This window comes from Myotis myotis, unplaced genomic scaffold (genome assembly GCF_014108235.1).
Source record: "Myotis myotis isolate mMyoMyo1 unplaced genomic scaffold, mMyoMyo1.p scaffold_m19_p_3, whole genome shotgun sequence".
Classification (NCBI taxonomy): domain Eukaryota; kingdom Metazoa; phylum Chordata; class Mammalia; order Chiroptera; family Vespertilionidae; genus Myotis; species Myotis myotis.
In genome coordinates, this window is record NW_023416335.1 from 24,687,603 (window position 1) to 24,700,733 (window position 13,131).

At 40.7% G+C, this 13,131-nt stretch overlaps 1 protein-coding gene across 15 annotated transcripts in view; it reads right to left on the reverse strand.

Annotated features, from left to right (window-relative positions):
- Window positions 1-5,592: 5,592 nt before the first annotated feature.
- The window catches only part of SLC20A2 (solute carrier family 20 member 2), a 95,590-nt gene continuing 88,051 nt past the window's right edge, over window positions 5,593-13,131 (reverse strand). For all 15 annotated transcript variants that reach the window (XM_036300197.1, XM_036300202.1, XM_036300209.1 and 12 more), the window contains one exon: window positions 5,593-7,078. In XM_036300197.1, coding sequence (XP_036156090.1) covers window positions 6,914-7,078 — 165 coding nt within the window. In that variant the 3' untranslated portion in view covers window positions 5,593-6,913. The remainder of the gene's footprint in view (window positions 7,079-13,131) is intronic.

Consider the following 13,131-nt stretch of genomic DNA (forward strand, 5'->3'; position numbering starts at 1 on the left):
TGTTTCAGAATATGCTCTAGGGTTGTTTCATTGTCTTTTCGGTAATAAAGGATGATGTGCTCTGAAAATATCGAGGAGGATGACAATCCAAGAACAGGGCTACCTTTCCCCTTCATGAGACTTTAACCATATCCTATAGCAGTGATGGCGAACCTCTGACAAGAATAAACTGTGTTTCACATACTCACAACTGTAAACCTACTTTTGCTCCACCCTGTATAATTTATGAATGATCCCCTCATATAATTCACATACCTATCTGGCACCATACATCTATATAAATATAAAACCTTAATATGCAAAGAGACCAAACAGAGGAACAACCAAACAACCAGTCACTGTGACATGTGCTGACCACCAGGGGGTGTGCGTGGAACATGGCAGGTGTTGGCAACAGCAGCAGAGCATGGAACATGGCAGGCATCGTCTGCAATGGGATGGTGGAGCAGGTGAGCGGGGGCGCCAGACCAAGGCGGAGTGTCAGTCGCTGTCATTGGGGTGAGCCTCTGGTAGTTACTAAAAATTCTTTGCTCTCATGCACCACAGTCCTGCTGCCTGCTTGCACCTGCTACTGGCGCTGGAGCCACCGCTCACACCTGCTGCTGGTGCCCGGTGCCAGCCCTGATCACCTCTGAGGGCTTCACCGCCCCCTGCTCCTGAGGGGCGATCGGGGCAGCAGCCGTCACTCGCAACCACTGATGGTGCCGGCCCTACTTGCACCTGCTGCTGACGCCAGCCCCAATTGCTCCACGCTGTCAGTGGGTGAGAACAGGCCCTGCGCCATCAGTGCGTGGGAACAGCAGCGGCGGGAGCAGGGCTGCTGGCAGACAGGAAACCAGAGGCTGCAGCAGGAGAGGCCGGGAGGGGGCGCAGAGGATGGGCTGAGACCCACCCCTGTGCCTACTGCAGCCTCGTGGCCCACAGTTCCTGTCAGGGTGCATGGATTCATGCACTGGGCCCCTAGTAGTTATTATAATATTATTGACTACTAGAGGCCTGATGCATGAAATTTGTGCACTGGGGGGGTGGCCCAGTCTGAACCCTCTCCAATCTGGGACTCCACAGAAATTGGGCCTAAACCAGCAGCTGGATATCCCTCTCACAATCCGGGACTGCTGGCTCCCAACCTCTCTCCTGCCTACTTGCCTGCCTGCCTGATTGCCCCTAACCGCTTCTGCCTGCAAGTCTGATCATCCCCTAACCACTCCCCTGCCAGCCTGATCGATGCCTAACTGCTCCCCTGCCGGCCTGATCGCCCCCAACTGCCCTCCCCTGCTGGCCATCTTGTGGCTGTGGGTGCTGCCATCTTTGAGGGTGGGACAGTCAATTAGCATATTCCCTCCTTATTGGCTGTGAGAGCCATCTTTGCGATGGTGTGAGGGTCAATTAGCATATTCCCTCTTCATTAGATAGGATATTTTCTAGTCTGTACTTTACATCCCATGACTATTTTCTAACTACCAATTTTTACTCCTTAATCCTTTCACCTTTTTCACCCAGCCCCCCAAACCCACTCCATTAGTTTGTTCTCCGCATCTATGAATCTATTCCTGTTTTGTTTGTTCATTTATTTTGTATTTTATTTCCACATATAAGTGAAATTATACAGTATTTGTCTTTCTCAGTCTGACTTCTTTCACTTAATGTAATAATATCCCCTAGGTCAATCCATGTTGTCACAAATGGAACTATTTCATACTTTTTTATGGTCAGGTAATTTTCCATTGTATACATATGTACCACCACTTTATTCGCTCGTCTATTGATGGGCACTTGGGTTGCTTCAATATCTTGACTATTGTAAATAATGCTGCAATGAATAGGGGTGCATATATCTTTTCAAGTCAGTGCTTTGGGTCCTTTGGATATATACCCAGAAGTGGAATTGCTGGATCATCAGGTAGTTCTATTTTTAATTTTTTTGAGGATCCTCCATACTCTTTTCCACAGTGGCTGCAACCTCTATTTCCACTAGCAATGCATGAGGGTTCTTTTTTCATCACATCTTCACCAACACTTGCTAATTGATAATAGCCATTCTGACAGGTGTGAGATGATATCTCATTGTGGTTTTAATTTGCATTTCTCTGATGATTAGTGACATTAAGCATCTTTTCATATGTCTATTGACCATTTGTATATCCCTCTTTGGAGAAGCGTCTATTAAGGTCCTCTGCTCATTTTTTAAATTGGATTGTTGGTTTTTGTTTTTTTGGTGTTGAGTTGTATGAATGCTTTATAAATTTTGAATATTAACTCCTTATCAGATGCATCATTGGCAAATATCTTCTTCCATTCAATATATTGTCTTTTCATTTTGTTGATAGTTTTCTTTTGCTATGCAAAAACCTTTTAGTTTTATGTAGTCCTATTTATTTATTTTTGTTTGCTTTCTTTTTCTTGCCCAGGAAGATATATCAGGAAAAAAAATATTGCTAAGAGATAATGTCAAAAAGTTTACTACCTATGTTTTCTTTTAGTTTTATGGTTTTGAGTCTTACATTTAAGAGTTTAATCCATATTGACTAGTCTAGCTTCATCTTTTTTGTATATATCTGTCCAATTTTCCTAACACCATTTATTGAATAGCCTGCCTTTACCCCATTGTATGTTCTTGCCTTTGTCATATATTGATTGACCATAGCAGTAGGTTTATGTCTGGGCTATTTTGTTCCACTGATCTATTTTTGATCCATTGTCTGTTTTTCATCACAGTACCATGCTGTTTTGATTACTAAAGCCTTGTAGTGTAGTTTGATAATAGGTAGCATGATACCTTTGTCCTTCTTTCACTAGATTGTTGTGGCTATTTGGAGTATTTTATGGTTCCATATAAATTTTTGGATTATTCTAGTTGTGTGAAAAAGGCCATTGGTATTTTGATAGGGATTGCATGGAATCTATAGATTGATTTGGGTAGTATGGACATTTTAACATTGTTAAATCTTCTTATCCATGAGTACAGTATATGCTTCCATTTATTTATATCTTTAATTCCTTCCATGTCTTATAGTTTTCCAAGTACAGGTCTTTTACCTCCTTGGTTAAAGTTATTCCTAGGGCCCGGCCAGTGTGACTCAATGATTGAGTGTCAACCTATGAACTAGGAGGTCATGGTTTGATTCCCGGTCAGGGCACATGCCCAGGTTGTATGCTGGTTGGAAACATGCATGAGGCAGCTGATCAGTGAATCTATCTTACCATTGATGTTTCTACCTCTCTCTCCCTATCTGAAATCAATAAAAAATATATATCTAAAAATTTATTCCTAGGTGCTTCAATATTTTTTGGATGCAGTTATAAATGGGATTTTCTTAACTCCTCTTTCTGATAGTTCACTATCTATATATATAAAAGTCTAAGCAACCGTTACCAAACGATTGGTTGCTATGACAGCACACTGACCACCAGGGGGCAGATGCTTAACGCAGGAGCTGCCCCCTGGTGGTCAGTGTGCTCCCAAGCCAACCTCCCATGATTGGCCAACTTCCCATGGTCCCTGCCCCCTGCCCCCCGGCCGGTCCCAATCAGGCCCAATTGCCAGCCAGGCCGAGGGACCCCACCCATGCACGAATTTGTGCACCGGGCCTCTGTTGGTGTAGAAAAATTCAACCTATTTCTGAGTATTTGTTATCCTGTTACTTTACTCAATTCATTTATCAATTCTGGTAGTTTTTTGATGGAATCTTTAGGGTTCTCTACATATACTATCATGTCATCTGCAAATGAGTTTTACTTCTTTCTTTCCAATTTGGATATATGTATGTATTTATTTATCTTATTGCTATGGCTAGGACTTCCAATATAAGTGGTGAAAGTAGACATCCCTGTCTTATTCCTGATCTTAAAACACTTTTAGAGAGCATTATGCTAAGTGAAATAAACCAGTCAGAGAAAGACAAGTATCACATGATATCATTTATATATGGGAACTAATGAACAAAATAAACTGATGAACAAAAAAGATCCAGAGATATTGAAGCATGGAATAGACTGACATATTTCAGAGGAAAGGGGTGAGGAGAGGGGGGTGTGAAGGGATTAACCAATGAACTTATATGCATAATGCATAGCCCATGGACAGATAATAGTTTGGGGAAGGGCTGGGGTGGGGGTGGGACTGTGGTGGAGGGGTTAATGGGGCAGGGAGAGGAAACATCTGTAATACTTTAAATAAGATAAATTGGGGGAAAAACACCTTTAGCTTTTCCCCATTGCAAATGATGTTAGCTTTTAGTTTGTTATATATGGCCTTTATTATGTTGAGGTATGTTCCCTCTATTCCCACTTTGCCGAGAGTTATCATAAATGGATACTGGATTTTGTCAAATGCTTTTTCTGCATCTACTGATATCATGATTTTTATCCTTCATTTTGTTTCATGGAATGGTTTTAGTTTTTATTCTCCAACTTATTCTGAGACAGAGAGAACTTATTTTAAAAATTATTATGTTGAAAATGAATAAATATGTCTACATACTTGCTCATAGGTCAGTCCCTTTTGAAAGGTAGAAAATTAAGTAGAAGAACATTGTCTTTGGAGCTCAGGCTCCATCTGACAGCCTGTGCTCCAGGCAAACTTTGCCGCTAGGAGAGGAGCCTTGTCAGAGATGCAGGAGTAACCCTTGTCCAGGAATGTTTGCATTTTTAGGGGAAGAGGTTAGAGAAAAGACCTCTCCAGGCAGGGGAGCCCACTACCAGCACCCCCATCCCTCCAAGGGGATCCATCCTTTGCCTGAGCTCACCTCCCTGCCCTCACGGGGAGGCCACCTCTCAGGTAACAGAGAGGCTGCGAGGGGTGCGTGGACAAGCCTTCTCTCTGGACGTTGCTGGTGATGGGTTAGGTGCTTAGTCATTGGAAGACTCAGTGTGGGCATGACCTTTATCCCACTTTGCATCCCGGGCCTCTGCCTCTGCCACTCTGGCTGCTGGGGCTGTGCCAGCCTGAGATGGCAGCCTTCTCCCAGGACGCGGTTTGCAAAAACTGCCACTGTGTCACTGTTGTGCTGTTACTTTTTTTTTTTAAATAAATAAATGTAGAAGGAAATTGAACTTACTGATTCTATGGTTTTATCATAAGTGAGGAAATGAAAGGCCTAAAATGCCGTTTTAAACATTGGAAAGGGCACATTTCTTTGTGGAGATGAAGAACTTCTAACATCTGGCCAGTCTGCCCCACCTCTTACCTTCCTGGCTCAGGAAAAAGTTTCCTTTCGATGCTCCAAGTGGATGTGTTTTTGTTTTGTTTTTTGGCTGCTTACGCCAAGAAGAAAGGATGTGCGTGTTCCTGCTAGGTCCGTAGCCCTGGAATCTGGCCAACATAGAGTGGCAAACCCTTTCATCAGATAGTACATGACTGAAGGATCAATGTTTTGTTTGTTATCAGTGGGCTTTCTGGATGCTGAGCTGTGTGGGTCATTCTTTCCTTTTCCTACTCATGTATTTTATGCACAAACATGTAATAGTACTAAAATAAGGGGGAAAAGGTATTTGAAACATAGAAGTAACCAAATTATATAGCTTTTATTTTTGTGGAAACTCTGGACAAAAAAACATTACATAGATATTTAGAAAGAAACTTCAGAGGCAAACTTGAGGGGCATTTTTTTATTATAAATTTAATATGGTTGATTAATGAAAAATCACAATGAAGTACCGAGAAAATGTCTGTCAATATAAAAATTTTAGCAGCATTTTCAGTTTCAGGCTCTAACATTAGTCATACTTCCTCCCGCTATCAAAAAATAATCCAATGGGATACAGTGAGCATCAAGATGTTCAGCTTAGTGAAGGCCTCAAGGAAATCCTCAAATCCAGTGTATTAGCTGATATTTCAACCACCCCTCTCCCAAATTTCTAGAATGTCAAAGTATTTGCCTCAATGTTTGAGACAAGAATTCCTGCGGCTGCAGGGGAGAAAGGAGTGAAAATTAAAACTGGACTTGATATGTAGTGCTTGAGTGCATGTCCTCTGTACATTCTCTACATTGACAATGAATGGCCATGGCAAGGCTGACTGATACCTGCATGTGGCAGCAGTGGTGGGGGAGGGTGGGATCAGGAACCGGAAGTGGGACGTGTACACGATGGGGGACGGTGCCTCACCGCACACACTGCTGGGGCAGGCCAGAGCCTGGCAGTATTGCTACATCCCAAGTTAAAGGTAGGATTCATGAGGAGGGGAGACAAACAATATGAAAATATAATACTGGCAAACTATTCCCCTGCTTCTTTGGTACTCTCCAAAAATTCTCTGATCAAAAAAGCTAGGAAGCGCACATCATTAAAAAATTACAGTTTTAAGTATTTACAGAAGCAATTATGATATATTACATAATCAATACACAGTATATGAACAAACTTCAGTGAAAGCACTTGGGAACTCCTGTTCCAGTATTATTCAGTATCACTTCAACGTACACACACCTCCCAAATTTGTATCATACATCTCTCAGTTACCTTACAGTATGTTAAATGGGAACAACAGCATTTTCCAATCTACACTTTCCTTTTACAAGGTTCTCAAAATTTGCCACTGAAATCACTATGTACAAAGATCTGTTGAATATTGAATTCTAGGCAATTCTCTCCACTCCCATTTTGGATATATTTGCAATAATGCTACCTATTCTATGTATACAATATGTATTTAATATATAAGTGACTGCACCATGTTATGTCACCACGATACCAGTTTAATGCACATGATATGTACAGTAGTTAAGTTAGCTCCGGAGGATGACTACCCCCTAGGTGAACTGTGGTCTGGAACCACCTGCAGGGTGTGGAGAAGCTGGCTGGGAGGCAGCCCGTGCGTGGGCGGGACGCGTGTGCGTGTGAGAAATGCGGGCACACGCCTCCCACACATCCCCATGCCAGAACCTCTCTCGCTGGCTGGCTGGAAGAAGACAAATCACACATATGGAAGGATCCCGTACACAAGGAGAGCCATGACAGCAGCACTGAACAGCCCAGCCACGGGGACAGTCACAAACCAGGCCACGAAGATGTTCCGGAAGAGGTGCCAGTCCACGGCCTTCCGGGAGCGGATCCAGCCCACAGCCACCACGGAGCCCACCTGAGAGCAGAAACATTTTAAAGTTAAAAGAGCCCACAAACTCAACCAATATAAACTGGCTAGTCCCAAACACACTACGTTATAAACTTACCTGCTCCTTTCCCTAACGTTGCTAAAAGCTTCTGCTCTGGTTTAGAGTTTAGGTACAATTGTCTATGCTTCTGTACCTTATAAACTATGAATGCCCCTGTTTTAAATATTCCCCACGTAGGCTATGGCTTACTACAGTATGTACTCCGGCTTTAATTACATAATGAAGTGGCAATGATGTATCTTTCTCTTTGAAAAACAGCATCGTAAAATGTTGGAGCTGGAGAAGACCTTCGAGAGGATGAGATCACGCCGAGCCCTGGGGGGCTCAGGGGCGCCAGGAGACACCACAGATCACGGCAGACTGAGGGCTGGAAGTCAGGCCTCTGACATTAAACTGCTTTCTTCCATTATCGCAAACTGCCTTGCAGTCCTTGCACGTTAGCCAATGTAAAAAATAAAATAAATGGGGCATAAATATTGGATCTAATGTCCATCACGCATCGCAGAGGCATGACAGAGGTCCGTGGAAATTAGAGTATCAATACTGATTCAAATATTTTTCGAAATACTTGCAGTTCATTTTATGGTTTGCTGAAAGTCTAAAAAGGAAAAAGAAAAAGAAAAAAAAGACACTTCAAGTATCCTAAAATCCTAAGAAAGTACATTCCCTTTACCGTCTCACACCTCCCTCAGGCTCTGGGGACGCTCAGAGAGTTTAACTTGTTAGGTGGCTCTTGAAGATCTCCATAAAACAGGCTTGTCTGCTGACCCTCCAATACGTCAGAATCAGCAGTGGCCAGTGAGATTCAAGTAGCGAAAAATAAAATCTAACACTTTAAATTGTTTATGGAAGCCAAGGAGAACGCCAAAAACAGTAGCATATTTAAAGGCAGTTATTTAATGTGACATTTTGTCAACTTAAGCCATCAAATCCACAAACACTATCTCCTGAGATTAAATTCTTGTCACTCACTGTGTCCCCGGAGTGTGTGCACCCCAGCTGTTCTGGATTACCTCCATGGCAAGGACACAGTCAAGTTTCTATTTTATCTGTGCCCTCTTCCTTTTTTAGAACACATATTTTTAAGCATAAAGGTAATAAAATAATTTTAGAGCAAGTGTATGTAATAGGAGGGATGGACAATTACTGAGAACCCAACTACTGTTATATTTATATATTCTTTTCTAGTATTTTTATAAATATACCTTTTTAAGTAAATAATAGGGTAGGCTACTGTTTTTCTTTAAAAAAATTAACATTATATGCTAAGCATTTTCCCTTTGTACTCACAGCCTTTATGATTATCATGTAAAACGGTACATACTTTAGGTGGATGTACCTTAATTTATTTAACCATTTCCAATTTGCTTCAAATTTTTCCCTATCAAACAGTTCCATGATTAACATATTAACTCATACACCTTATGTTTAGGCTTTAAAAAATAATATTGCCTGAAATGGATTATTCATTAAAGGGGACATTTATAAAACACCTTGAAATAATCTGAAACTTAGAGAAAAGCTGCAAGAACTCCCAAACACCCTTGACCAAAATCCACCAATTTTTAACATTTTGCCGTAATTTACAAAGAAACATTTTCATACCATTAAAATATCCTGCTCCTCGTCAACCCCCCTCTTCCCTTCTGCTAAAGATTTAGCAATCTGATCTTTAATATGACGGCTGCAAAACGGTGATTTCCCAAGGCCTTCCCATGTCTCCTACTACATGCTAGGACCTCAGTACCTACTGCCAAAGTATTATGAACAGATGTGAATATGCAAGGTCATCCATAACCTGTGAACTTCACACCACAACAATCCTATAAATTGTTCTTTTTTGCTAATCAATCAATAAAAACAAGTACTACTGTTGCTATAATTTATATGTCTTTGATTATGACTAAGGCTGAACTTTATCCAATTTTACTCCCTCTAGTCTTTACAGATAAAAATTGTCTCTTTGTGTATTTTGCCCTTTTACATAATGGGATCTAAATGTAAATGTGTCCCTTATTTATTTATGTGAAAATATTAATGCAAATATTTTCCCAACCCAAGTTTCTAATTTTATGCAATAACAAGACAAGCAATAACAAATGTTGGAGAACTGTGGAGAAAAGGGAACCCTCACTCACTGCTGGTGGGAATGTAGACTGGGTAAGCAGACTGGCGATTCCTCAAAAAATTAAGAATAGAGCTACCATACGACCCAGCAATCCTTCTGGGTATCTACCCCAAAACTGGAAAACATGTATTCGCAAAGATCTATGCACCCCTATGTTCATTGCAGCATTATTCACAGTGGCCATGACATGGAAACAACCCAAGTGCCCTGTGATAGAGGACTGGATAGAGAAGATGTGGTACATACACACAGTGGAATATTACTCAGCCACAAGAAAAGATGGAATACTGCCATTTGTAATAACATGGATGGACCTTGAGAGTATTACGCTAAGTGAAATAAGTCAGAAAAAGCTAAGAACCATATGATTTCACGCATATGTGGGATATAAAACTGAAACTCGTGAACACAAACAGCAGTGCAGTGGCTGCCAGAGGGAAGGGGAGGAGAGCACAAATACATGGTGACGGGGGAAAGTCTGACGTTGGGTGGTGGGCACCCAGTGCAATGTACAGATCCTGAAACACAGAAACCACCCCTGACACCTACATGATCATGTTGACCAATGCCACCCCAATATATTTAATAAGAAAAGGGAAAAAAAGAGAAAAATGTTAAATTCTTCAACTATGAAAAAAAGTAATTTCAGGCAATAAAATGTGCTGCACTTTTTTCTGCGATTTATCCTTAGCTTGAATATTTGATACATATTTAATTCTTTTATTCTAAATTCTCTAAAAGTCATATTTTATTCTAAATTTTAAAATGTTTAAAAATATTATTTAATACTTTAAGCAATAAAAAAAAGAAAAGTAAAATAAAAAAGAAAGAAAAAATATATTATTTAAGTCATCAGATATATGTTCATATATTTTGAGAGTTGTGGGTCTAATTTTGTTTTTCTAGATTGATAGCCAGCTGTCTAACATCCGTTATTGGTTAAATTTTCCCTTCCTCAAACTATATGCTCGTATACAACAGGCTCTCTCTCTTGCCTATCGACTGTTTGTAGATAAGTATCTAAGTATTTTTATTATTGTGCTAAAATATATATAACATAAAATTTATCATTTTAACCATTTAAAAAAAATATATGTTTTTACTGATTTCAGAGAGGAAGGGAGAGGGAGAGAGAGATAGAAACATCAATGATGAGAGAGAATCATTGATCAGCTGCTTCCTGCACACCCTCTACTGGGGATTGAGCCAGCAACCTGGGCATGTGCCCTGACTGGGAATCGAACCGTGACCTCCTGGTTAATAGGTCTATGCTCAACCATTAAGCCACACCAATTGGGCCATTTTTAACCATTTTTAAGTGTACAATTTAGTGGCATAAAGTACATTCACATTGTTCTGCAACCATTATCACCATTCATCTCTAGAACTTTTTCATCATCCCAAACTCTGTCCCCATTAGCACAATTCCCCACCCCCCATCACTTCCATCTACTTTTAACTCTTATTTCCTTATAATAAACTTTCTACCTGGCAAGGTCAGTCCCTCCTTATCACTTTTCTTTTTAGATCATTTTATGTCCTTGCTAATTTATTTATTTATTTATTTATTTTTTAAAAAAATATATTTTATTGATTTTTTACAGAGAGGAAGGGAGAGAGAAGGAGAGTTAGAAACATCGATGAGAGAGAGAAACACCGATCAGCTGCCTCTTGCACATCTCCCACTGGGGATGTGCCCGCAACCCAGGTACATGCCCTTGACCGGAATCGAACCTGGGATCTTTCAGTCCGCAGGCCGACGCTCTATCCACTGAGCCAAACCGGTTTTGGCTGTCCTTGCTAATTTAATTTACCAAATAAACTTTATTTTTTTTAAAATATATTTTATTGATTTTTTACAGAGAGGAAGGGAGAGAGAAGGAGAGTTAGAAACATCGATGAGAGAGAGAAACACCGATCAGCTGCCTCTTGCACATCTCCCACTGGGGATGTGCCCACAACCCAGGTACATGCCCTTGACCGGAATCGAACCCGGGACCTTTCAGTCCGCAAGCCGATGCTCTATCCACTGAGCCAAACCGGTTTCGGCTACCAAATGAACTTTAGATTCACTTTGTAAAGTTGTAAGAAAAATTCAGTTGGGGTTGTATTTGAGAACTGACATCTTTACAAAATCTAGTTTTCCCATCCAATAGCAAAGTGTATCTCCTACACAGGGCTCTTTCCTGTGTTCTAGCTTCCCTCTGAGGAAGCGGAGTGTGTTTCCAGCTTGCGGCCATCATCAGGCACCAACAGCAATAGAATTATTGAGAAGTGGGGGAACCAGGGAGCAAGAATTAGAAAATTAGATTAGAATTTAAAATCAGTAGTGTTTCCTATAAGCAGTTCCAAATCCAACGGCTAGTTGAGTAATCATCAATAGAGATGAACAATGTGGGTAATTCACACAAAAAGGATAATCCCAAACCACGCCAATATGGATTAAAACATTTGGAAAATACCTCTGAATTCCTATAAAAGCGCCCACAAAGGACTGTCTGCATTAAATACTGGGACACTTAGAAGAAACATGAATAAATGAAATCTACCCAGGTAAATCACAAAAGCTCATTTTACACAATAGTTTCCATATTTTTTCCTGCCAAGTTCCCCACTTTTGCCCACTTTTTAACGGAGGTGGCTCTAAGCAAGAAACCTAACAAGTAGATGGGAGAGGAAGGACAAACTAAACACAAGGTCTAATTATTCCGGGAAACCTGATGGGATTGTTACTGTTTTATGTGGATGTCAACACCCTTTGAGTATTTCCAGATTCACAGCTTCGCTCACATAGGGCCTCATTCTTAATGCCACCCCACGTCTCTCATATTTCATCCCACATTGGCCATTTGGGGACTTGCAAGCAGAAAACACATGTGGTGTAACGGAGTAAGAGTTATACGGCTGGCAGGCAACTGTGACCTCTTCTTAGCACTTATATGTGGACAGCCCGGAGCCTCTCTGTCCACGCCACTGAGGTTCCTGAGAGTCAGGACTCTGCCTCAGCTTCTGCAGTACCGTGATCTAGGCTTTGTCCACAGTCCATGATCAGTGACACTGGACAAACGGACTAGAATCCAGTGGAGCTCTGTCTGCCTAGTCCAGTGATGGCGAACCTATGACACGCGTGTCAGAGGTGACACGCAAACTCATTTTTTTGGTTGATTTTTCTTTGTTAAATGGCATTTAAATATATAAAATAAATATCAAAAATATAAGTCTTTGTTTTACTATGGTTGCAAATATCAAAAAATTTCTATATGTGACACGGCACCAGAGTTAAGTTAGGGTTTTTCAAAATGCTGACACGCCGAGCTCAAAAGGTTCGCCATCACTGGCCTAGTTGATAGAGGGCATCTTTGTGGTCCCATGTTAAGGAGACTTGTTTTAAGTGCCAACAAGCTACTCTAACACAACCAACAGCTCTAAGGAAACAACACCTCGCATGTGATTTGTATAGCTATTCATTCACATACACATTTATTCACTAAAGTCCTGCACAACTGGATATAAATCCCTTAGTAGCACTTCCTTATTATTGTATAGATATAAATATTGGGGAAATGACATTTAAGAATATGGTTTTTATAGGCATTGTATACTTTTCATCAATTTCACACATGTATGAAAGAATTTAGTGTGAAATTAGCAAAATTAGTAGTCTCACTATACATACATCAGCATAGGTTAGCTTACCGATAGAGTTCGGTAAGTAACAATAACAACCTAGAAAAACCAAACCTGTGTTATTGTTTTCCAGAGATCTTTCAACTGGTGTGAAAAAAGGTGGCCTTCACTAGGCTTGCTCAAGTGCAGGGTTAATCATTAAAAAGACAGTGTAATGTTTATTTCCAAGTAGCTCCAAAGACTATTTATGCCTCCAGAAAAGTT